Source organism: Anopheles gambiae, chromosome 2 (genome assembly GCF_943734735.2).
Source record: "Anopheles gambiae chromosome 2, idAnoGambNW_F1_1, whole genome shotgun sequence".
NCBI lineage: Eukaryota > Metazoa > Arthropoda > Insecta > Diptera > Culicidae > Anopheles > Anopheles gambiae.
The window spans coordinates 9,219,538-9,246,332 of record NC_064601.1 but is presented as its reverse complement, the minus strand read 5'-3'; the positions used below and the strand labels follow the sequence as shown (position 1 = coordinate 9,246,332).

The 26,795-nt window shown below is 47.4% G+C and overlaps 1 protein-coding gene across 11 annotated transcripts in view; it reads right to left on the bottom strand.

Moving 5' to 3' along the window:
* LOC1281423 (TLD domain-containing protein 2) overlaps positions 1-26,795 on the bottom strand; it is a 107,647-nt gene that overhangs the window by 62,846 nt on the left and 18,006 nt on the right. For 4 of the 11 annotated variants that reach the window (XM_061646540.1, XM_061646541.1, XM_061646572.1 and 1 more), the window contains 3 exons: positions 26,057-26,186; positions 25,514-25,966; positions 24,662-24,815 (listed from right to left, as the gene is read on the bottom strand). The exons of 6 other annotated variants lie outside the window; for them this stretch is intronic. In XM_061646540.1, the coding sequence (XP_061502524.1) occupies positions 24,662-24,815; positions 25,514-25,670 (311 nt within the window). In that variant the 5' untranslated portion in view covers positions 25,671-25,966; positions 26,057-26,186. Of the gene's footprint in view, positions 1-24,661; positions 24,816-25,513; positions 25,967-26,056; positions 26,187-26,795 lie in introns of those variants that run through there. One more of the 11 variants, XM_061646539.1, reaches the window with a different exon arrangement.

The window sequence follows — 26,795 nt, the reverse complement described above, 5'->3', positions numbered from 1 at the left end:
AGAGGGTGTGTGGAAAGAGAAACCACCCTCAACGGACGGGCGGTGGACGAGCGCTGGGAAAATAAAGTATGATGGAGTGTGGTGTGGCGTCAACGAAGAAGCGAAGCAACCAACAAACAACAACAACAACAAAAAAGCTGATGGTAACGACCCTCGCGCCACGATGCAACGCACACCGAACCGAAATGGAAAAGGCCAACAGTATCGAGAGAGCGGGAAAGCCTAGCTTGATAGCGATTGAAAAGTGCAGTATTTATGCAAGATTTTTGTTGTTGTCACTTTAGATCCTTGCCCTGCTTCAGTCCGCTTGGAGGATACGACAGCTCCAGATTGCGACACACTATGATACCCATTCTACAAAGCACAAATCACGCAAATTCACGCACACACTTCCGCCCGAAGAGGGTCACACGCCAGGCACGCATATGCGGTAGTTTCTGTATAGACAAGTTTTTTTTAGCATTGTAGCACATAACACCTAACAACCCGCAAAACGTTCCAAAAACTGATTTTTAAACGGGTTTGCCCTTTTCTTCGTACACTTGTGCACATCGCGATACCTGTTAGGCTCGCCGTTTAAGGGATCGTTAAAGGGATTCTTGAAAACAGGTGGGTAAGAAAACATACAACACACAGACACAAAACAGACGAAAATCGCGGAAGAAATCGCTAGCCTTTGCTGCCTTTGGCGGCGCTTGCGTTCGTTGGAGCAACTGGTTGGAGACTAAAATGCGTGTTTGCCGTTCGAAAATGTTTAATAGCTCGACCGCTCACGAGCCGCACAGCCCGGGCACGATGGCCAAAACCGGCACGATCGTACCTCGACCGTTCGGTTCGGTTACGGTCGGTCCTCGGGTGCGCTAAAAGCTCGCGCGCGAGTTCCACCACTTTGTGCTGCGTGTGCTTCGCTGGAACAGTGCGCGCGCGTGAGCTTTCGTGCGATCGTCGCGTACCTGTACCTGAGTGCCTTTTGCCGTTTGCCGTTTGCTTCTTCTTCCTGCAGCACTGAGTGACTTAAGACGATCAGGCCGAGCTTTCGTACCATGTGATTCTCGACAGTCACTCAGCGCAAGACCGAGGCGCGATCGTGATGTTTCACTGGAAGCGGTGGTAATTGCAGAACTTCTGGGCACAGAGAAGTTCTGCAATTGTTGCATCGTTATTGTTGAAGAAGGTTGGGCGGAAATAGGTAATTAAAATTGTGATTTTTGTGTACATGACAGCAAAGTCACATTCAATGACCACGACCTAATCAAGCATTCAAGCATAAGGTCATACTCCAACACTTTGGGCATGCATCACGCAGTATTAATCCAAATTAACACTAAAAGTGACGTGTGCTTGAACTTGATATTGTATTATCTGATTTCGCGACAATCCAACTATATCACGATCCTCTCCATAGCAGTCGGCAAAAGGTGCGAACAAAATCTTGGAGCTCGCCTTAAGAGTAGATTCGGTCACATTAAGGGCTACCTTACTAGGCGAAGCAAAATCACTCATGGCGCACTGTCACAAAAGTTAATCAAAAGTCAACCTACATTAAAAGTCAACGTGAGCGGATAGATTGTTAAAAACAGTGTGAAGTTAACAGCAGGCGCGACGCTCCAACGCGTTGACAGCGGTGTAGCAGGCAGCCAGTTCTAAGAGAGCCCGCGTCTTAGAAGCCTAAGTTGGCCTGGCAACTGGTTCCATGCGGCCAAACGGAAAGTGAAAGGTAATTCACGTGAGGCAGGTCACAACCGAACGGTCACTCAAAGCCGTGGTCTAGCGCCACCGTTCCCCTGCCGGAGTGTGCTGTGCAGCATAAAACGGTAGGTACACAAATCTATTCAGCAGACTCATGTACAAACCCACACACACACACACTAACATAGTTCCCTTCGTTGCACCTTTCCTCGCACAGGTAGCGAACGGTGTCAGTTATGGCCCCATCTCATCGTGCCGCCGCCTAGGTAGAGTGTTGTTCTCACGCAAATTTGTGCAATTTGTTCACCCGCGATCGTGAGCTTCGATCGCTAAGAAGCGTGTTTCAAGCGCCAGCGGTCAATTGTGGGCTATGATTTTACTGCAATAATGTATGTATGTGTTTGTGTGTGTGAGTCCCATCGCGAAAATCATCTAACAAAGCGGTCAGATTAGCACCGCACTGGGTCAGCCGCCGAACGCGTTGGAAGGTTTGAAACGCGTTGGCTCGCCCAGAAAGCCAGTGCAAGCTGCTGCTTGCTAACGGGGCAACTGTCACGTTCTGACACGTGCTTAGCTCGGACAAATCGGCTATTATGCAGTTGATATAAGAGTTGGCTTCGATAAGCAGGCACGAAGCCCACATCCAACCCTCAGCATAGCATTTTTATAAAAGGAATAGCATTTTTGAGAGCGTTTGAAGTATATCAGTAGATTTTCAAGTCAATCAATTGACATTGACAAAGTTAATTGACCAAACTTGCCGTAGACGATTGTTGCTCATTTTTGAAAGGCAATAGCATAATCAATACATGCGATCAACGACAATGCGATCGTTCCGTTGAGCGACTCTTGAAGCTTAATGCTGCAAGATATCTAAAAACCATTAAAACCTCAAGGAACCCTTGTAGTCATTGTTATAATTTTGCTGGTTGATAAGATTGGTAGATATCGAAATGTAGTTATTAAAGCTAGGTTCAGTGCCAGAGCGGTATGAGAGTAAATAAACATGGGTGAACCACTATTAAAAGGACGTCCGATACTGGTTGAGCAACAAAATAAAACCACAATAATGTAACTTACACCATATACTTTTATTGCCAATTTTGCTTCAGCATTATCATCTTGCCACTTGAGAGGAGTAGTGTGTAATACCGCCACCTAATTAATTGTTTGTTTTCTACCGGCTATAAACAACGACATTAACTGATGATACTGTAGGCTCCAGGCTTTTATGAGAGAGTATTGCTGGTGGTAAAACATGCAAAACGTGGCATCATCCGTGGTGATTAACTCGCGCGCTCTCTATATACCACACCGGCAGAGCTTACTGTTAAACCGTTTATATGCTGCTCGGACGCCCTGACGCAGGCTGACGGTAATCGCGAGCCCTTGATCCTTGAACGATAAATAACTCTCTGTTATACTGCTTTCCGCCAAGGGCTCCTCCACGAGCTCCAGCCAGCTATCGCGTTCGCTCTAAATGTTAATCATTTCAACATTGTACACCACACACACACTAACACACCATTGCACTTTTGTCTTCACCAACCACAGCCTCTTGCCAGAGTTCGCGCATCATGGCGATTATTATTTCGCACGACTCGTTTCATCGCATCGTTGTCCATACCTCTCTCTTTTTTGTTTTGTTTGCTGCAAGTTTAATGCACAAAAGGTCAATTTCGACTCCGGCTAGAACATCTCAGGAAGCGCACGACGGCGTGACTTTGGCGCGAGTGCGATTGCATCCCTTTTTTTGCGCATCGACATCATCAAATACGCGAAGGTAACGCATGATTCGTGGCACGCGCGCTTGCGCACACGCCGGCAACTTCAACGCGTCGTGTGATTAATCATTTTCAGTGCGTGCAGGTACAGGGAGGACGCTTTTGATCGGATGCAGTGCCCGCGCCCTGACCGGTTGCCGAGTGTAATTAATCAATTGATTGGGATTCTATTTAATCATAGGATAGAGCTATAGCTAACATTTCAAACCATTCTATTGACACAATGGTCCGGATCGTCGTTTGAAAAGGGTGTAATAACGCTGCAGTCATTGCTATACAGTAGATCAGGTTTACACGTATCAGGACAACTTTATAGATCCCAGAAAATCTTTCACATTAAAAATGGATGTCTTATATTGGAAATGAAACAGTCAACTATACCATCATACCTTTGCGATCAATTGATTTAAGCATTTCGGCTGATATGGAATGAAGACATCACTGTAATGAGACCCTGATTTCACCCACGTCTAAACGCTCGGAAAGCAAAATCAAATGTTCCATAATTCCTCGTTGCATACGAACGCATTACGGTGCAATTTTGTGTAAACGTTCCACAGGACTCGCACACACTCTTTGTCCTTTGCCAACTGTAACCAATAAATCTTACTCCCTGCTCACTGCCAGATACCAAACAGTGCACTGAAGTATCCTTTCCAATGGCACGCTTCACTCGCGAGGGATTCCAGCATCGGTAACCCCTTTTCGTTGTAGTTTATTTACACGGCCCTTCGGGGAGTGGTGATAAATGCCACCGAGAGGGCACAAAAAAACTGAAACAAACGATCCCCAAAACAATGGACTCCCGGGAGTAAGCTCTTTGGAAGCTGAGCAAGAAGTGCCTGACGTTATTGGTGCTCTGCTGCTTCTGCTACTGCTGCTACTATTTCTGTTGTTTCCATCATAATCACTCGTCTGCAGTGGATCTACCCTCCGGCGGATGAGAGGGAAGCGCGCAGAGAGGGAGCCTTTATTTCCACACGATCAGCTTCGGCCCATTCATACCGGGGCGAACCGCATTAAGCGTGGCTTTTATGGGAATTTTCACACCATAAACAAACGTGCCAATGGGTCGGAACGGTGCATCAGCAAGCTCCCGTCCGCACACGGTGTTTTGCCCGCCGAAATGCAACCCGTGTGGGGACGACAATGAACAGCAACCCCAGCACCACTGGTTGTTTTTTTTTGCATGTGATGTGAAGTTATTTCCGACGTGGAATATATCGTAAAATCCTTTCCCCTCACCACGATCTCTCCCCTAGAGGAGGAGGGAACCCCGTTGACCCTGGAATGCCTGGACGTGTGCTGCTGCTGCTACCCTTCGGGAGAGCACATCCTCTCGACATGCGCAAAACCCATACCCACCATGCTACCACGACGGTCAAGCGGGAAGAATTTTCGGTATGTTACGTATCGCCCATTTACGAGTTGCTGCTGCTCGCCATCGCTCGCTTCTTTTCTCTGCCCGTTTCGCATCGATTTGGGCCACTGGCCACTCTGGGCATAATGGGGCTTCTTCTGCTTTGCCTGTAGCAAGAGCTTCTGCCATTTTTCTGCTTTCGATTTTTGTTTAACCCCCACGGTGACCAACACCACCGCCCAGTCAGTCATTCCCTTGTCAGATGCAACCACATTCGACACGTGTATAGCCGCACCGCACCGAACGGGGTGTATTGTTTTACACACGGTTACATCGTTTCTTCGTTTATGATGGGTATTTTTTGTGTACTTTTTTTCTTCTTCTTCTTGATTTCGGTGTTGCTTCCATTGGGGTTGGCTTCTTTTTTCTACGCGGGACGACTTCTACCCACCTCAAATGCCGTCCCCCGTGCAGCTACTACTGTTGGGCCCGCGCCAGACAGACGATCGATCGGGGTCAGTCTAGCTGTAGGTTTTCGCAAACAGAACAACAACAAAACAACGACACGCTGGTGCATGGTTGCTTGCTGCAACTGCAGTACGGAGAATGCGGAATATCATTTCGTGTAAGGGTTGGGTGTGTGTGATGCTTGTTCGATATGCTGTTAAGCAAACCGAAATAAAGTTCAAAGGTTCAAACACGAACCACCAGTAGCTGCAACTTTGACACATCTTTGACGGTTAAATATTTGTGAGTTTTCACTGCACAACAATTGATCAATAGTTGTATTTGCTACCTGAGTTTATAGTTCAAAAAGACATCATATCCAAGAAGTTCAAATTTGGTAGGTTATTTTAAAACCTCAACCTCTGCACTAGGGAAAGCCCATCATACTTCCAGTGGTTTTAATGCACCTGACTGACCCAGGCAAGGGGCAATGTATTATTTATATCCTTCACGAAACAACAGTGCAAATAACTAATGCTTCATGCCTCCCAACCGCTCGCAAAGCTCTGCTAGAGCAAGCCTGTATAGTTTGGTGTAGTGGGCGCTGCATTACACCACCAGCGTCTGTCTGTAGGGCGGATTTAAACCCCATAGGTACGGTAGAATAGTTGTACAGCTGCCTGAGGGTGGGCGGCTGGGTTCCACTTGAGACTGTGTTACACGTACAGCGCTCAGGCTTTACATGTCTTGCTTTCATTCGAGCCCTCCAGACGGCTTTGCGTCCACTTTCTTGGTGGGTTTTCCAAATGTCGAAAGTTGAAACAGAATGAACCGCCGACACCGAGTGTGGGGCAGACTGTGGGTTTATGATGCAAAACAGCAATGGCGAAGAGAAAGAGCGCATTAAATAAAAATGCTTTTGCTTTGAAAGGATTTGCGTAGGGTTGCATTTGAATGTTGAATGCATTTTAGGGAACATTAAAACCTTGTGTGTGTGTTAAATATGTTACAAGTTCTCGTTTAAAATTCTAACATGTTAAAAAACGATCTTTCTGACTGTAGATTCTGCTCGATATCTACACTTTTTCTTTATTTTTCTCGCGCTTATTGCGACTGGAGATACGCATCGTGTACTCCGAGAAGGCGCTGTGTGTACCGAACTGGTGCAGCCAGGGGGGAGGGGGGGGGGCTGGAGGGGAGAATAATGCAGCGAATGATTATTGCATCGCTTAGCGACGACCGGAGGATATGGCCTTCACCTCCACCGTTGGTACCGCGCTCGGATGGCTGTGAGCGCGCGCGCGCGCTCTAGCACACACTCCAACAGGCAAAGGGCATGCGCAAGCTAGAGCGCGTACCCCATGTGATGTGACCAAAGCACACAGACGGAAAAGGATAGCCAACACACGACAGCAGTCTAGGAGAGACAGGTCGGTCATAAGGTCACCGGGCGGAACACATGGCGACGTGCTTCCTCCAACTGCCATCCCACCACCTGCTGCTTGCGTGGCGGTCTATTTCGTACGATACCACCACTTTGCCCAGTTGGACGACACACTTGCTAGTTGGCGAGGACTTTAGGGCGTTTATTCCCCATCCCGTTTGCAGCCTAGAGAACCCAATGGAACGGGGATGGGAGGAAAGGGTAGATAGTGTACCATCGACAGCAACCATAAGCACACAGCCAGCCGGGAGACACACCGAGTAACTGCTGGGCGAGCGCTTCGATGCGACACTGGAACGGAGACTGAAGTGCAAATGCCTCACACGAGGACAGGTAGTGGAGTGCAACGCACCAATACTGTACTACTCCCCAAAAGCGAGTGAAACACACAGCTCCAGGGGTACCGGAAACCTTGATACACTGTGACTGTGTGCGCGGCTTCTCTCAGCACCGGAAGGACCGAGCACCGGACGGGCACTAGAGCTCGGAAATGCACGCCGAACGGGGTGTAATCTATTTTTACTTCATCTTTTTTTTTACTTCCCCAGCTAGGCGGGGGTCTTACACAGGGTTAGATGAAACCGCCCCGAAACAAAGTACAAATCCAGACGGAAGTCACCGCTGCTGCCGGTGGACAAACGTGTGGTAGGTATCGGAGTGGCATGAGCATTGAAGTCACACAACGCTCCGTCCGAAAGCGAGTCATATCTGCTGGAAGATTAATGCTCGCAGGCTACAATTCCCCCTTTCCTCCTCCACGTACCAGACTCTCGATAGCTCGTAGCGGACGAGGACATTAATAACATAAATTAAGTTACCATTTACATCGCCGCCTGTACCGAAACAGCGACCGGGAGCAGGGTGCGTGCTTAGCGAAGGCGCCATCACAACGGGGGGAAGGGAAGGGGGGGATGGATTTATAGAACATACGATCAAATTATCAATTATGGTAATGTGCGAGCAATCAGTCAAACTGACGATTACAGACGGACGGTAATGACACGATTGAGCGCCGACGAAGACGGGATGCTGGAAGGCGCTCCCAACTTTTTCTCGGCAGGAGCTCCAGTTCCTTCAATGCTGTCGTACCCGTTCTTGGAGCCCTTTGCGTCCACACGCGCACGTACGCACGCACGCACAGCATGATCCACGCAGCTCCACGCGCACGCACGATGCTCACCGATGATTATGTTGTTAGCATTGGCGTGTGCTGTTGCAGTGCAGCCCCGCATGGCACGAATATTGTGCGTGGCAATTCCTTTACAAGAGGGAAGGGTGCAGAAATTCCTCCCCGTTCAATTCTTTTACACACTGCCCACACTGCCGGTGCGTCCTTGTGCGCACGTTGTGCTAGAACTTTTAATGGTGGAGGACTCGCGATGGCAGCACGAACGCGAATAGTTTGCAAAAATGTCAGCCCGTGGTTTGGATCAAGGATCGGATTGGCGTGTCAAAGTGCTGAAGGGTGAGAACGTGTGCGTCTGTTGTAATGGCGAGATATCTTTTTCTAATGGCTCGGCAAGTACGACAGATGACAGCGATTGGGAGGGCAGAGGAGAGCATCAGGAGAGCACGCGGCGCACGATGGGGTTAAATGGTCCTAAATTGCAATTTCTCGTGCTAATGCTGTCACAGTAATGAGTTCCTGTAAGCGATTAATGAGTTTTATTCCATCGTATCTGTCGTACGTACTTGCAAATTACCCACGCTGTCGTTAAGTACAAATATCGTACATCAAATATCATTAAATACAAATATCGTATGATCCAATTGAAAGTGTAAGCTCGAAGGCGGTTTGGAGAATAATAATGAATACCTCAAAGGAAGCTTGTTCCAATAAGAGATCATTAAAATCGTCGTACCAATCGGAACATGTTGAGGTACTAGTGCCATTGATGTATTTTTTGAAAATATTATTATAATTCAGTAGTCCGTAGAAAGAGTATACGTCTTTAAAATCCTCAATATCCTCTCGTTGTTGATTGAAGTTGCAGCACTTCTTTGCGCGATTCCATCTGAGCACGTGTTACATCCGCAACGCGTCCGTGTACGTCAATATTTTGCAAACAGAAGAGAAATGTAACGATCAGATCTTCCACGCGTTGTCATTTCACGTTTCCTTCGCGGCAGAAGCGTAGCCTGCTCGAAATATGTGCCCCACACATCGCCCATTCCTACCCAACACAGTCTCTCCCGTTCTGAAGTTGGCAGCAATTGCAATTTCCCGACAAGTGCGTCTTATTTGATCGAGCAAGCATGTGAGGCCACATGTGTATGTGAGTGTGTGTGTCGATGGAAAGGGAAACGGTGACAAATACGTATCTCATTCCCGATGGGGCTCTCATCAGTCAACATCGCTGTGGCCAATCAATCATTCCAATCAACCGGTTGAACGGAAGAGACTCAGCATCAGGAAGCTGGGCAACAGAAAAAAAGAAGCGCCCCGCACTGCATTACCATTCTTTTCGCCGTCTCTTCTCGTCGCTCGCCGTTGCCGAGTTGACGATATTCATAAATGAAGCAATGTTACACGAGTGCGCAAATGGAATCGATTGCACACAGAGTGGGGCAGCTGTTCAAACACGGTCTGGGATGATAATTCCTTCCTTTTCCTCGTCGCTTTTACCTCTTTTCTGTGGGAGTGGGAATTGTTGGGAACAGTGCGGGATGGCTCTCGCCATCTCACAAGTGCGACACTCTTCAATGGCGGTTACAAAGTAATGCTGACATACATTGGCAAAATATAACATTTGCACATCATCGGTATATTAGTGGTAAAGAGTGGTTTTTGTACCAAAAACAATAGCGTCGCCATGTGTGGATATTACATGGATGTTGGTGTAATCTTTTTGCTCTTCTTGTGTTCTTTAGTTGAGCTGGTATGGACAGTGGAATCGTTCAAACGATATCACATCATTGATCATGTTTATACAGATTTATACATGTCCTACATAGGACTATAGCAATGTCATTTGATTGCTCCATTGTTAAACGTTTTTTGTAAAAAAATAAGTATATAGCGTTTGTTAATAATATACCTTAACATACCATGTCTATAAGACTTATTTTCCAAAGAAAACATCAATCCCTGAAAGTAAACTAAATCAAAGCCAATGAAGGCGAAACGCCGATCAGTTTGTGCGTTGTTCACCTTGCTGCGCGAGCGTTCCAACGCAACGGACGCTGACTGTATGAGGGTGTAAAATTTGTCATAAAATAGAATGAAAATTACACCACCGACAGGCGCACGAGGTACCGCTACTAACTGGGCCAGCCATAATTATGTCAGCGGGGTTTTAATGGAGCAACGGGCACACATCGTTCACGTTCACCATAAATAATCGAACTCAAATCAATGAGCCCATGATTGCAAACGCAAACTGGGTGCCGTTTTGCAACGGTTTGCAGGACAATGTGGCTAAGGGCGGTGGGGTGGTCTGCGAGCAGCGACAACAAAATTGTTTCAAATTTGGTGCGCTGGTCAATCGATTTCTTGCCGCGTAACGGTTCGCTTTGGTGAACTGTGGACACGGACTTGACATAGCAACTGGATACCTGTACGGAGGGTTGCCGTTGTTTGTGAATGGTAGCAGTAAAACGGATTTCACGCAGCATTTAGTAGTGTCGCGGTGTTCTGCATACTACGGTTTGTTGAACTGTGTCTGAACTGTCCAGAAGTAGTGAATGTTTGGAGAAGAATCCTGTCCCACGGTAAGATTGGTTAGGGTGCATTAAGGTAGAAAAAGACGACAAAACAAAAACAAGAAATGAACTGGAACCATACTATTAAGGAACAACAGCCTGAAACAAATAGCATTGAATTGACAATCTCAACTGGACAGAGAGCAACGACACTGCACACTAATCTGACTTTAATTCAAATATGATCCGCCAAACACTTGATTAGTTGCTAAACCGGACCGGCAGTAGCACTTTTTAAGCTGTTGAAACACATCCTTGAGCAAACAAAAATATGACAGCAACGCTTACAGGCACACCACGCACCGCAACGTGACACACGGCCTAGAAATACGGTCAACATTTGAGACTGACTAGAACTGTCAGCGCTAGAAGTTGAAGAATGGAGCTGCGCGCGGTTGTGATTGTGTTGCCTGCGTGTGTTTTTTCTCTCTCTCCTTACGACTCGCCTACGCAAGGTCACCAATGTCGTTTGCTGCCCGGAAAACCTTGCTAGAGCACTTTGTGCACCGCAAACAGTCTGAGATCTGTACCGCACGAGGACTAAGTGCAGGCATGACTTCATCATTCGTACCAGCGCAGCTCCGGAACTGCCGCAACACATAATCGATCGAGCACTTGCTGCGATGAGGAATCACTCGTCGACTGATCGAGCAGATCGATAGTGGATCGTAATATCATCCGGCCAGATCGGTGGTCAAGTACCCTGCCGGAACCACGCGGTCCGGATGGAAACTCTGAGGAACCTCCTGCGCGGATAATGTGGAAGACACGGAGAGACCTGCCTGCCGCGTTCGTTGCGCTTGTTAATGATTAATTGCTGTGACATTAAGTGTCTGCTGATCCGTATCTTGGAGGTGTTCAACATTGTGAGGCCGTAGTCGTACCTTTTTGGAGGATTATTCCTGCGTAATCTGGGATATGTTTTTTTATTACTATTATTTATACACCCCACGCAATACAACGCCGCACGGCAACGGGCAAACCTGTGTGCATCCTTGAGGATCGTGGCACTCAATTGCACGGGAGTGAAAGGTCGTTTCGATCGCTTTAAATGGACAGGGGCAGCACACGGCCGACATGCGTAGCTGAAGAAAGGGACCACCTACAACCACCACCACGGTCAGGTGCCTGTGTGTGTGTCTATGTGTACCTTATCAAATTCGAACAAGCTAGTCAATTAAAACCGACATCAAAAGTACATTTGAGCGTATCGGAAGCGTCGACCATTTATTTACGATGCCGATGCCAACGATGCCAGGCAACCGGACATTTACAAGCGAGATAAAAGGAGGAAAATTCCTTTATGGAAAGGGAAAGATTTCTGCAGCGCCCAGGAAATTCCTACTCAAACAAAGTTGCTCCGGAAGAAGAAGCTTCCCAATTCTTCCGTTTAATGGTATGAATCGTGCTGGGCCAACGAGCTGGACAAGGGTTCGTGATTTCAGACCGGACTTTCTTGGGCCCTTGTTAAATACGACAAAGAATAAACTTCTTCTTCCTGCACTCCGCTAACACTCCCCACCACCTGAAGCCACATTTTGTTACCGGAATGAAACGTTGCCAGGGTCACGCGCACGCAGCAGGTTAAATTTCTCGCGGCCCACACAGCGGCAAAACTTTAACTCGTTTCGCCGTCTGGGACGACTTTTTTCATTCGTCTGCTGGTAGCAATTGCTCGCATCTCTTCGCAACAGTTTCTCACAGAGACAAGACACGCTCATACGCATCAGCACCCCACCTTCCCCCGAGCAAATGTGCCGACATCCCGCGGAACAAATCGATTTATTAACGTATGCCAAAGAGTGCGTCTGTGCGCGCGTGTGTGTTTGAGTGTGTCTGTGTCACTCGCGCCGGAACGGGGATGTATACGATTTGCATATGATTATACCAGCCACCTAGCCAAACAATAGTACTAAACCTGCGCCTCGCTGTTACCCTCGTCGTTGTCCCCCTACCGAGGGACCTCTTTTTATCACTTGCGATTCAATTCAGTGCCCTTTCCTTGCCCGGGCGCCGCAATCAGCCCAGACTCAGGCCAGATCCGGAGCAGAGCGGCTTTGTTCGGAATGTCGGAACCGGTGGAGCCGGTGGATTGCGGTTAGCATCTTTCCCTTCCTGCCTCCCGAGCTTCTCGAGCTTGCCTTTGCGTGCGCGCGCGCCACTTCGGAACTGACAGCCAGTGTGTCTGTGACCCGGAAGCGCAACACTTGCGGCTTTTGATCATTGAACGTTTGAATTGGACAACGGAGGGAATGGGGACGGTACAAGAGGAGGAGGAGAGTTATTTTATCTTACTGCTGCTTTCATTATTCAGAACGACGAAGACGTGTGAATTTTGTACCGATAAGCTTTCCGGCACGGGTTAAGCCAAAGTGTGTAAGCTTTGGACACGCCAACTAATCCCTCCGTAAAGCGCCATTTTGGCGGATCAGTCTTTCACCACCATGCTGGTTGCGCTGCTTGTGCCGTTTGTGATAGACGACAGCAGGTTCAAGGATGCCTTCAAGACGGTTTGCTCAGCAAAAGCGCCGCAAACAAGGCGCACACGTTTCTGGTGAGCGAAAACCGTAAGGTCAATGATTTTGATCATGCTTCCTCGATATGATTAATTTCCATGACTCGTTTAAAGCTTCACAACGCGGGAGTTGAAAGGGTCCCCCCTGACACTGAACACCGATATAGGTTTTCATTTTATTCCACCAATAAATCATTCTAATCAAACATCTGACTAAACATAGGAGCAATATCTTCGAGCAACAGCATCGGCCTTTAAGATCGGTTCGCAAGCCCTGGTCCATAAACATCAACTTTAAGCACCGCATCGGCAGCATCATAAACTGCAACACTGTGGCTCATAAATTCCGTATTCCAAGCGGTCGACGTGCTCTTGGGGGCAGCAAAAATGTATTCTTACGCTCACCCACTTAGTCACGCATACATCTTTGTCAAACAACACATCTGGAGTAGAGCAGACGTGCTCCCTTCTATTGGGTCTTTATCACCCTCATTCGGTCAAGTTTGCCCCACTCTGAACGCCGATGGGTATGCACGATTGTCAAAACAATTTCGCTTCAATTAATCGTATCAACCAGCGGACAGGAAAGCCGTCCCTGACCGCGGTCGTCCGATAGCCTTCCGGTTGGCCATCGCTCATACGCTTCTGACGATGAACAAGATGGACGATGCTGGGGGACCACTGGTGGTGGGGGTGGTGGCGAAGAAAAACAATCCAAGTTCAAGGCATCATCAACCTGCGGTGTGCGGACCACCACCACCGGCTGCAGAGCTGGAACCACAGTGCTTCCCTTCCGCGAGTGACACCACCGCAGACAACGAACCCCCTCCTCTTAGACAACCGACATTGAAGTACCCGACAGCTGTCTGGGACGAGTTCTAGCGCGATACTGGACGCGTGGACGCTACGCCGTGGATCCTCCACGTGACCACGAAGCGAATTTGATCCGCTGGGCGCTGAAAATGGGTGAGATAGAAAGCGATACAAAAGACGTACAAGAGAGAAGGAGAGAGATGTGACTGAAAAAATAAATCAAGTCTACAGCTTCTTCCCCAGTCTTTTACTCCGCGCGGGTTTGAAGTTCAACATTTGACATTGACTTTTGCTCTATTTTTTAATGGGTTCGTGTCCCATCCCTTCCTGCTGCCGGAGAGGGCCAATTTTCCTTCATCCCACCTCGAGCCGGATTCGTCTCGAGAATTAATTGAACGGAAATCATAAACTTGTCTTACAGACGCCACACGGCCACGACCGCTCGCAGCATAATTCTTGCAGAACAAACGATCGTTTCCAGCCATTTTTGTTGCTGTGCTCTTCCCACCATTCCATCGATTCTTCCAATTGCAAACAGCGTCCCAAAACGATGGATTTCAGCTGCACGGGGTGTACTGAACTGACCTGCACGAGAGATCTCTTCGCGGTGCAGTGGACGATTTACGATCGCGTGAACCTTGCGTACGATCATCGAGCCACAGCATGAAACGCAACAAGCCCAATGTGCGCGCGCTAACAGCACTCATGCTTGTTCGCTGTCAGCGGCACGTTTGCCAACAAACTGCTGCACATCGACGACATGGGGTGGCAAAACTGTTCCTCCCGCCACAGTGACTGGAGGAGTTCGTAGTACTCGATCCTCCTCGCTTCGTACTGGTGGCGAGTGCGCGGTGGGGTCGTACTCGTCGGTAACGATCAATTTCAATTTATTTCGATCTAGATTGGATCGGATCTGGGCAGGCGGGCTCTGTACCCGCCACTGGTTGTGGGTACGGGTGTGCGCGGGTATGATGTCTTGTAACATCGACTGTGTTGTTGCAGGGCGAAATCAAACTAAACGCGTACGAAACAATGTAATAGCCAATCGGTTATGTACTAGTGGGCGCGGAATGGAGCAAGAATTGAATAAAATAAACATAAAATGTATCACCCAAAATTCGTTCAACACGCAATTCGACAGACTCGATGGCCCCGATACGGTCGGCGTGGTTCGGGACGCCGTACACGTAATGAAAGTGAGTTCTTAATAGTAAACAGTACACCTTATTACATTCATTTATGTTGTTTGATATGATAAAAATCATTCCAACAATCCTGTGTATACAAGTGATACATTTTATCGACATAAACTTTTTGTCTGTTCCCTTTAAATATTTTAAATTGTTCGAACACATCAACAAGGTTGAAGGTGCTTAAGCTGCACCAAAGGGACCTGACATCAACACACGCGTCTTACATGTTCCAAATAATTGGGGACATTAAATTTTATCATCCTCCTTGTGACGGGGCTTGAGTTTTTGCTTGTCGCTGTTGAAGTACAGATTAATCACGTCTTGTGCTCTGGAGAGAGAGAGAGATAGCGATGTAGCAAACATACCAATCGCACATTCATGCGTTAATTTCAGGCAGTAAGCACCATAAAACACAAAACAACAAGTTGTTGTTGACAAAGCACGACACAGAGCGTTAAGGAAAGAACAAATCCCCCTCTTTCAGTCGCATACTTGCTCATTCTTGGTTTAACACACGACATTCACCTGCACCAATCGGTTCGATCACGGCACAGAAGCACCCAAAAGACCGGAAAAGGCGCAAGACACAAACAAGAGCACTGGGTCGAGAGATTCTGGTACGGTTGTATACAAGCCGGTGTGTGGACACTATTTTTCTTTTGATTTAATTTATTATTTTCCGGATGTGGCATTCCGGTAGCCGATAATGGGACCATTGGACTGTATTTCTTTTCAGCACGCACATCAACCCCATCATCGCATGGAATCGTTACCGCGATGGATAATTTACATTCAATAAAGAATTATTCGTCGTCCTTCCTTGGAAACGCACGCATCTGGGCGATGAATCGTCTTAAAAGTACTGATTTGTCATCAGTGCGCAGTGCGAAAATGAAAGCAGCAGACACACGCGAAGCAAGAAACAAACAAACCTGTCCCCGGGGACGGTTCTTCGGAGATGGATGTGCTTACGGGTCTTGGGGTGCGTATATGCGATGTGATAGTTTTCAGAGTTCATCGCCATGTAAAACGACCCTATGCTGCTGCTGCTGCTGCTGCTGCTATGTATAACAGGGTTGAACGGCCGCACGGAGGGCATACACGTTGGAAGGGTTTGTAAACTTGCTTTTGGTGTAATTGTGTCTCCCGCAACCGAGAGTGGATAAGGACGTTCGGGTGTTGTTTTCATTCCATTAGGCATTAAAAAGGCTACGGAGAAAAATCGAACTTCCCCCGCCCAAGGCCGCACAACGCCACAAAGTGTTAGGCAAGAGGGTATAGAATTTCTTCGCTGCCCTTCAGCTGCGGTACCAATCTAAGAGAAGCCCGCGTCGGTTGTACCCTTGAAGATCACAGAACCGCATTCAGCTGGATTGGGTTTGATACGGTGCAAGAAGGCGCTTTAAGATGATTGGAAGATGATAGGAGCTGAATTACTTTGTTTATTATAGTTCAAGCAAATGCAAAATTTAACAGAATGATCTGTTCAAGCTGTCCAAAAGCAGCTGCTGTTATACCAAATTAAGCTTATCTGGCGAACGATAAGTATCTCTGATAAGAAAGTAATTTTGAATGGCACGTGGACAAAAAACATTCCTACTAAAATCTTAAAAATGCATAGTCGATCTCTCACTCTCCCTTTCATTTCTAGATGTTTGTTTGCTAGATTCGATAAACATCACGTGTCCCTATTCACACACACATACACACACACTAACGAAGAGCATAATTACGTTTCGCACCGCTCGTTCGCCTACGAGCAGCATCAAACTTACGTATGCAAACTGTGCTGCGTCCGCAACGCCAAAAAAAAAAAAACCGTCCGCAACAGCACGTTGGCCGGAGATTGCGCGGAGATGCAATTAGAATTCCGCACGACCCGCCGGCACACGACGAACGCGCACATCCCACCCAAATGATCGTTCTATTCATCATTAGACGGTGGGTGTGTCCACCAACATCATTACCACCTTCCCCTGCTGTTACCCACTCTCCATCACAGTTGCTTCACTGGAGGCTCCGCGCAGCTCCAGCGTAAAAACGATGCGCTGATAGCTTTACGCGCGGTGCCGCATCACCGTGCTTGGTGGAATTACAATTCGGTTACGTGCCTGATGAGATGCAAATATATTCGCGGCACAAGCGCTCGCGTTATCACAGACCGTGGCGTCAGGACGAATGGACGAACCCGCAAGTGAAACAAAAGGGGACAGAGCATGATTTGCTTCCTGGCGCAAAAAGTACACCAACACACACACATTAAACACCAGCCGGGCAGAGCTGGTTCGTTTAGGTGGACTGGATGGCGCGGGCATTGCTTGATTTGATTTTAAAATTTTCATTATCCTGCCTACGGATCTCGGGCAGCACGTCAGAACTGATTCCCGCTCGCTCGCTCGATTAGGGTTTGTGGCTGTGTTTTGATGGCCTTGAGAATATGTGTATCTAGCGCGAGTGAAAAGTACCGAGAACGGTATAGGAAACACCATGGATAGACCGTGTGTTAAGAGTTGTTTGCAAAGATACATCCACTTCGTACGGAACATACAATCCAATAAATGCAATTGCATGCTTTTTTGTGCAAAATAATTGATATTCATTCGATTGTAATATGAATAATATGTAACATGGAAACGTTTTCGAGCCTGTAACACATTTCACACGGCTCTTCGTTACCACCCCAAAAAAAAGTATACCACTACCAAAAGGAAAGTCCATTATACAATTGAGCACAAATGGAGTGGGACATAGCTACCCCGCCCGAAACCAAGCGCACAAATTTGACATGAAAAATGGTAGACATAATTGAATCGGACACCCAACATCAGTCAGAGTGCGTGCGTGCTGGTCGGCTCTCATCGGCATTTTCCCCCGTCTTCCAGAGCCCGAGCACAGCCTACGTAAGTTGTGTTCGTGATAACGCAATTGCAACATGCCGCTTGCGGAATTGTGACGCGTTCAGTGGAATACTGTTGACGTTTCGTGCGTTTCGGTCCAGCAGTGCAGCGCATTATATTGCATGATGGCAAACGCCACGTCCTCGCTGGCACTGGAAACCAATCGCCGAGGGAACCCATCTTCCTTCGTGTCATCTAATTTGATTACGTCCATCAATCCAATCGAGCGAGCCTGCGGGAAGTACTATCCGTGCGCCGCTGCGCTGTAGGAGGATGAGGTCTTCCGGGCTCGATCCTGCTGCTTCTCCATGGTCGTCCGGTGGTGACAGTTTCGACACGGCGTTTGCATTTAATTGCCAACCTGCAACCTGCTCGTTTAATGTCTAGGAGTAGCACGGGAGGATAGCAGGAACCTTCGACCGTACCGTGGAGGCGATGGAACGAAAAGTTCCTGAATGTTAAATAATGCCATTGTACGATGCAACAGGTTGGTGCTTGCGTCACAATCAAAATAATCGCTTGTATTCGAAATTACGTTAAATACACCTACTACCTACTATTATATGAGAAGATACCTACTGTAAATAATAAATTTTGTTTTCCTTTAATTCACATTGTCTAAAAGTTCAATTTTACCCTCGTTAAACTTAACCACTACAAATAATGCAAAATCGGTGCAACGCTAAAGCCACTACCAGGCTAATGTTAATCTGATTATTCTATTCTACCTCCATCGCTGCGCAAAGACACCGCTGCGGTGGTGGTACTACCAAGTAAGGCGCACCACGCCTTTGGAGCGAAAGGACGATGCAATTTTAACGAGATTTTCATCCATCCGTTGTAACCGCCTGCAACACACCTGTTCCCGAACTCAAGCCCAGCTCTCGAGCCAGCTCGCTGCCAGCCAGAACTTTGGCGCACAGCGAAAGGTGGCTGCAGCGTGCCCAACAGCCACCACTACCAGCATCTCCTGCAGCGGCGGAGAGCACAACGGCAATCTGATGAATAATTCAACGACCATAATGGTTAAGTTAATATTGAAATTGATTAAGTTATGAACCGGTGCAGGCCCGGTTCGATGCTGACCTTCCACCTTGCTGTTTATCGCGATCTAACCCCGCACAAACACACACACACACGCACACGTAAACAGGCTCTAGAAGCAGCGGACACTTTCTGGAGTGTTCAAAACGCTTTAGCAAAAACGATCGCCTTTGCATGGGTGGCTTTTTTTGTGTGTTGCTCTACGCCGTACGAACGGGGACTCCGCCATACGAGCTGAGGGTGTTTGATTATTAAACGTTTTGATTTGACTCTCACGCCCAGAAATGATCGATCGAACGATGGATCGATTGAGACGGTCGGCGGGACATGCAAGGACGCGTGGCCGGATCTTTTGCATTACGACAAAAGATTTTCCTTGCCTGTAATACGGCGTGTTGCCACACAATGCCCCCAAGGGAAGACCCGTATCAGATCCTTGCAATGTCGGCGAACGTAAATTAAAGGGATCGTATACATCCGATAATCTTGTTAAACGAAGGTAAATAAAGGACTCTCTGAACTATGATCGGAGCAGGTGGAAGATAAGGAACAATGCATGGAATGTTCTAGAAGGATTTCTACATATTTTGGGCTTCCTTGCTTTCTCCCCTCCTGTAATGGACGACGATCAGCTGCTCGGAATGAAGCATCGCAAATTAATCTATTCTTTTTTCTTCCTCATCAAAATACAATGACGCCACCGGCATGCGCACAAGGAATGAAGTTTCCTCACCCCACTAATCGGCGGGTAAGTGTGGCTTCCCCCCCCCCCCCCTCCTCGATAAATTTGCACCCCGGGCCGTTTTATCTCAATTACCCGCACACAACAAGGTTTTGTGAACGGAAGCACGTTATTTAATGGGCTGCCCGCAAAAGAAGAAATCAAACAATCACGGTAATAATCCTTAATTGTTATCGCGTAATCTGACCGTATTTTTCTCGCGAATTCTACTACCCGCTCCGTTTCCGCTGTTTTTCTTTGCTCTTTGTCGTGCTCGCTCTTCTACTTGAAGAATTTTACTTGAAACAAAACAAAAAACTGAGTGTGCGTGCAGGCGAAATTCGTCTCCCAGGAGGCGGAAAAAAAAGAAATACGAGATCGCATTGGACACGGCAATCGGCGGCAGTGGCTTTTACATTTACCCACCGGCAAGGTCGATGAATTGCATTGAACTTTAAATCATTCTCGCGTCCCGCGTGATGGAATATGTGGGATCGGGATTACCGGTTTGCAGGTCCGCCGGACCGTGCAGGGCGAAGGAAAGAAAGCGCACAACGACTGCAAGCAGCCAAAGGTCACGCGCCCGTGTATGCTCCAGTTTCACGCACGCACTTCTGGACGCAGAGTGTGTTCCTTTTTCTGCTTTCTAGTCAGTTTGGGCGATGCAATTGTGCGAGCTTGATGCCACCGGTGTAAGGTAAAACATATCGTACAATTCCATCAGCGGAAGCGGTCAGCCGTGTAAATCGCTTGTAAGATGGAGCTTAACGTTCATGTTCGGCAGGCAGGCAGGCAGTCCGTCCCTTCGCACGCTATAAATTCGCTGGCCCGGATCAGCTTCGCGAAAGCCGATCGGCGATTTGCCACCGAAGTAATGGTTAAAATATAGGCTTAACTACACCTTTATCGCTGGAAGTATAGTATCAAAAGAACACGCATAAACTTGTTAATCCATTACAACAACAAAAATGAAACTGCGAAAATAGGAGAGAGCGAGAAGTCGTTTAGATGTAGCGTGGCCAGTCTTCGCATGCAATCAAGTTATAAATGCCCCTTGTTAACTAGGAAACAATCTTTTTACACGCGATAATTTGCTGCTCTCTGTAACTTCTTACTATATTATGCTCCCCTATATGATTATATAAAACTCGTATTTTTTACAACCAAGTCCTCAAATTCAAAAGTTTTTTGCTACGTGTCGGTTTAAGATCCAAATCAGATTCGAACTCACTATCTGCCGTGTGGCAGTCCAACCATTTTGCACGACACCACAGAACCCACACAGACAATTGGGCTTGAAGATAGCAATAAATATTAAACTGTTGCTGCTGAAGATCGCGTTTCAATTATGTCCACACGCCAAACCGATTTGTTGAATAGAGAAATCAAAGAATGATATTTTGGATTCTACTTTACTTGTGAAGTTTCTTTAAAGGTATAGAGCGTTTACTACCTTGTTTCAATTTAATAGAATCCACGTGTGCGTCCTTGTCCAAATAAACTTTAGATTGACTCGGTTGGACAGGTCCTTCACCCGCAGAAACCGTTGCGGAAAACGGAAATAACGGAAACAGAGCTGTCAAGCCAGATATACCCACCATAACAATAGCGTAACAACAAAACACTGAACCGCATCCAAGCAAAGCCCTTCGACCTTCCATCTACTTCGTGTTCGTGAGAGTGTGACATTGGAAAAGGGCATTCGGATTTGATGATCAAGAGACTCCAAGAGAAGCCAAGAACTTGACTTAGCCCTGTGCTTCACGTGGTATCAAATCGAAAAAGCGTTGTATTTTTGCCTCCCAAAAAAATCACTTCCGTCAACACCAGTGAACAATTTAGCTTTAGCCGCTTTGACCCGCAACCGAGTTATAAAAGGGCTATGTGTAACGCAAGGTCAAGCCTTTACCAGCGCGACCACGAATGGAGATGACAGACAGGTCTGATGGACCCCGGCCCTCCAAGTGACGGTCAACCTTTCGTTCACCCAGTGGCGCGAGAACATTGTTCTTCAAGCGGGCTTGCGTTTTCGATGTTGGTTTTTGATGCGTCACCCGTCAACCGACGGGTCGACTGTTTTGGACCGGACAAAACAGGCCCCAATGTTTGTGCAATCGCTAGAGTTTGCTGCACCACTGACCGCCCCCTAATCAATCGGGCTGGGGAGTTGTTGGTAAATATCGTTTCAAAAATTGAATGCTTACTCGCGTTGGCCACTCTCGGCCACACAGGGCTCGTTTGTTTGCTTACACGCTGCGTCAAAACACCCTTGCGTCACCCAACGGTAGAAGGAAATCCATTTTGCAGGTTAACATGCAGATGGCATGGGTAGTTTAAATGCAGCGTCATTCACCCATCAAAAGGCGACCCGTGTGCTGTGCGAGTCAAAATTTGGGAGCCGAAATTCGTGAGCCCCGCGGCTAATTTAATATGCATAATCTTTGGCCGGATCGTGTGTACGGACGTTTGGCACGCAACCTGGCCATACACACGCACGTTCGCGCTCATTTGCAACGGAGAACGAAACAGAGAAGAATCGAGAGCCTCCCCCCCCACGCCGGATGCGGCCGTTCGATTCCGGGTTTTTGTTTTTGTCCGCAAACGGAGCGAATACCGCGTGAAGGCACACATGTCAGACAGCACCGAAATGTGACAAGTCACGTTCACCGCACATGCCGATGCGGGATGGTAAAGGGTGTGCGTTCGCAATCGTGCTTCCGCAAGAATGCGAAAATGTTTTGCCCCGATTCGCTTGCGCTCAATTGCTGGGATTGGGATTGAGCTGGTTCGCACAGCACAGGCCATCCATCCAGCGCAACCGTTCGCTCTCGGTGTGGAGGGACAGTCTTGGTTGATTGAGTGAAATTGGTTAAAAACACATCCCCACAGCACGGTGAGGAGAGTACGCAATTTCGCCCTCTCGGTTGCAGGATAAATTGAAAATGATATTTCAATCACGCCGATCAATAAACCGTTGCGCGATCCCGAAGGAACCACTTTGTGGAAACGATCCGACGGTGGGACCCATTCGTTGCTAAAGGTCAACCATCGTTGTTTGCAGGTTTCTTCGTACCGCCCGGTTGCCTTTTGATTCCCCCTGGGGAAATGGTGCATCAATGTTACCAGGAGTGCTCCGGGAGTACGAACTACTGGTTGACATACAGGGTTTCCCACGATTTAGTGGTTTGTTCCCATCAATTTTGGTTCGTTCCCACGATTTTTTGGCCGTTTCCCAGAATTTTTTGGTCCACTCTATGGGATACGATCAAAAAATCGTGGGAACGTACCAAAAAATCACGGGAACTGACCAATAAATCGTGGGAAACCCTGGAAAATGGACGGCTGTAGTTGTTTATATATTTGGAAATATTTTTTTTTTTTTTTTTCAAGTAAACAATTAATTTCAGTTATACTTACTTTGAAGTTTCACTATTTTTTATAAATATTTGAATATTAAAAGTAAACGCATCACAACATGCATGCACATCTTACAGAATATCAAAGTAAAGCAGGGTTAGCTGAACAACATGAAACGATTGCGTAAAGCAATTCTACACAACAGCAGCAATGCGCTACAGACAGCAAATTTACGAGCAAGTTATACGCCAAAATGTCACAAAACATCTAAAAACTAGTAAACGAAACACAGCGAGCAATGACATTTTACATTCTGATAAGGTTATGTTATAAAAGCAGCAAAACGAACAACAGTACCACTCTTAATTATTTCAGTATGAAGTAGAAACAAACACTTCAATCGATCAACGACACATGTACACCAAAGCTGCAAATGCAAACTCGCTCCATAGCATCGATCGCATGACGCTGCGCCCTGCGCGCCTATACCGTGGCGTGCGTTTGCGACTCGCAGTCCAGCACAAAAACGCACGTGCTTTAGCCGACGCAGCCGACGATCGACGATCAATGCACGCGTTAATTCCGAGCGTACCGCCGCGTGTGTACCCCCTCCGTCATGCCTCTCCCCTCTCATCACGGGCACAGGTTTCCGGTTGCGGAAATGGCCTCCTTTCGGTTTTGCGGCCTGCCACCGTGCGCCGCAACAGCACGAGCGCGTGTTGACCATTAAAAGAGCGTACTTAAGCTGCGAGAACGGGGCCGCAGCAAACCGGCCGAACGGTGCTAATGAGTGTGTCAAGACTGCCGCGCAGTGATCCAGTATTTTATATCCTCACCCGCTCCGTCTATCCGTGGCGGGATGCGTATCGCAGTCTGCCTATAAATAGTGTGTGCCCTATGTAGTTTGCCCACCGTACCGGAGAATTAGCGCATAAACCGGTCGCGGGACGCGGGAAATCACGTTCCTCAAGCCACCGGCCGACGCCCGTACTGGAAGCGTAGTAGTTACGGTTTTTGCGTAAGCTGTACAGGAATTTCAAGTTCCTTTTCCGTCTTTTCACTTTCGTACCACAGCGTTCGCAAGGGTTAGCTGGAGAGGTTGGCAGGGACTTTTTCGAGTTTTTCAGGGACCTTTGGCTACGCATTTGATAAACAGTTACAAATACAATTTGGTATAGAGAAAACACGTATCACGCAACACAGGACAGAATGAGAGGATAAAACACAACTACTACGAAAACAACTACTTAACTTCTACTCTAGCTGCGAATGGCAGTGAAACGTCTTTAAAAGGTACCTCAACGTCACCGTTCAAAACAACAAAATGATGCGTTCTAACTGTTTCGATGGGCATGAGATGAACTGACCCACCACCGCCTGCTGGCATGTTTTCACTAGGAACGCGCGCAGAGCGCGGTGTGTAAACCGCAAGCAAATTGTGGCTAGTGAGTGATGTCTAACCTACGCGCTTTGTGCAAAAGGTGTGGAAGAACGTGACTACAGCTGGCAACGCGTACCATTTGCTACCGATTTGCTAACGCTACACAACACACTACCGGTGGAACCGGTGTACGGCGCCTACTCTGTCGCACACCAGTCGCGCACCGTCTCTCCGCAATAAAGTAAACACTAAACCCAAGTGAGTAAAACATAACAGTGAGTTTAAAGAGCAGAACAACGGAAACAACGACTTACTGCCAGGTGAGACTTCCGGTAATGCCCTCGCGGAGCCGATCGCGCAGGGACCGCTGCCGGCTCGGGCCCGGGCCGGTCGGTAGAGTTGGTGGGCTGCCCGTGGTCGACATTTTATTGCTACCGAAGAGCGACAGCTTCGTCGGACTGCCGCTGACTGATGGTGGATGGATGGATGGTATGGTGGTGGGGGATGGTGTGATGGACCCAGCAAGCGGCACACCGCACACGCGTTTACACGACAGAAGGAGCGACAGGAAGAGAAGCATCGCGCACGGTTTGGAACGGTGTAGCGGCGTCGGTATGGTAGGGATGTTTGGCAGTTGGTGTAAGGAGTTGGTTTCATTTGTTTGTTTGCGTATGTTTTGTATGGTGTTTCGGGTTCAGAACGGAACGAACAGGCAGCGATGAACCACAGATTTATTGGTTTTGGGTTTGAGCAAAATGGAACAACAAGAACGAAACATTATCATAAGTGGATGCTGATGCTTGACGAGGGGGGTAAAACACATTAGCGGGACGATTTTGATTGAACGAGGATGATGAAATAATTGAATTGTAATGTAATGACTCAAAATTAGTAAACTAGCGTACTGTGTAAAATGGCATAATTTAAATAATAATTCAACATGAATTTAAAACATCATCAGAAAGAAATGTGGAGCTAAACAAAAACTGTCTTCAAATATCCTTCTCCCTAAAACTGACGAAACATAAAAGGTACTAATATCAATGAATATGACAACGAAAATTTGCAAGCGTGTAAAACCGAAGGCAATAAACCAAAAACTAAGCAACTCATCAAACCCCAACAAACGCTACCCAATGAGATGAGAAGTAAGCAGCAAAACGTACCACTAGCGAACGAGAGTGACGATTCGATGGAGTTCGCATTGCCGGCCGTCGACGAGGCAAGCGACGAAGAGGACGAAGTGTGTGCGCTGAAGCCACCCGACCCGGCACCACTAAAGGTGCGCTGCTTCGGCGAGCAGTCACGAGATGGCGTTGTCATCGCGACCGAGGCGGAAGGTTCGGTGGCGAAAGTGAACGCTGCAGCAAACGGCCGTCTCGCGCGCGTGCCCTTCGCCTAGCGCAACAGTGTCCTCGACGGCGACAAACGACGACGACGACGACGACGAAAAAGCTAATCGGAGATGGCGATGATGAGCCACAGAAAGAGGATGCGCAGGAAGAGGCCGAGGATATGTTAACGAGGCGATGGGATGCGGGATGCTTAGCGGGCAACGACCAAGCATCGGCAAGCGTGAGCAAATTCCATGCAAATCAAGCACGTGGTAGCGCGGCGTCCTGTTCCAAAGTGGGAGTGGTAGAGAAACGTACATACAAAGAGAGCAGTGGTTTGAGCGATCGCTGCTTTTCTGCACTAGCGTTGCTTACCTCGTTGAATGTTTCTTATTACCGAACCACCGAATTGTTTTAGGAATTGACGAAAAGCGTTTTTTGTTGTTGTTGAATGATCACTGTCGACCAATTATTGTACTTTTATCCATAATTCATAAGCACACTGCTAGATGCGGAAAATTGGAAAGTGTGGACATTGGAGTAAGAGGAAATTGAACTTCGAATGGCAAACAAAGGCAATTTCATTACCTAAGTTTGCCACTAAAAGGAACATTTATTCTCTAGTATTTCCGCAATAAAAGAGCCAAACGGCTTACGTTGGCAGAAAAATAATGCGAACGAAATAACAATAAGGGAAAAAGTTTTACAATACTCATCACTCCATTCCACCGTTCCACTAAGTCTAGAGAGAACTAGGCCAAACCTTGAAGAAAACTTGGCGCGAAAGTCGATTAAATGATGACGATTATGGCAAAAATGATTGTTGTGAATTGTTTACGACCATCCAGCGCATTGAATAAGTAGTAACGATGCAATTTCCGAACGACCACACTACATCTATATCGAGTATGGATCGCTCCGTACGGCACATCAACGTAACGCACGTTGCATACCTTCAGGCGGTTTTATGTAATGTCGACTTCAGCGTGAACAGGGCAGCTAGAAACAGTCGCCTTGCAAAAAGACAAGTTTGTATGTAAAATGTAGCGAATTACATTTCAGTCGAAACAATATTTTATGTCTCAGCTACACGGATAGAAATTTTAAATAAAAT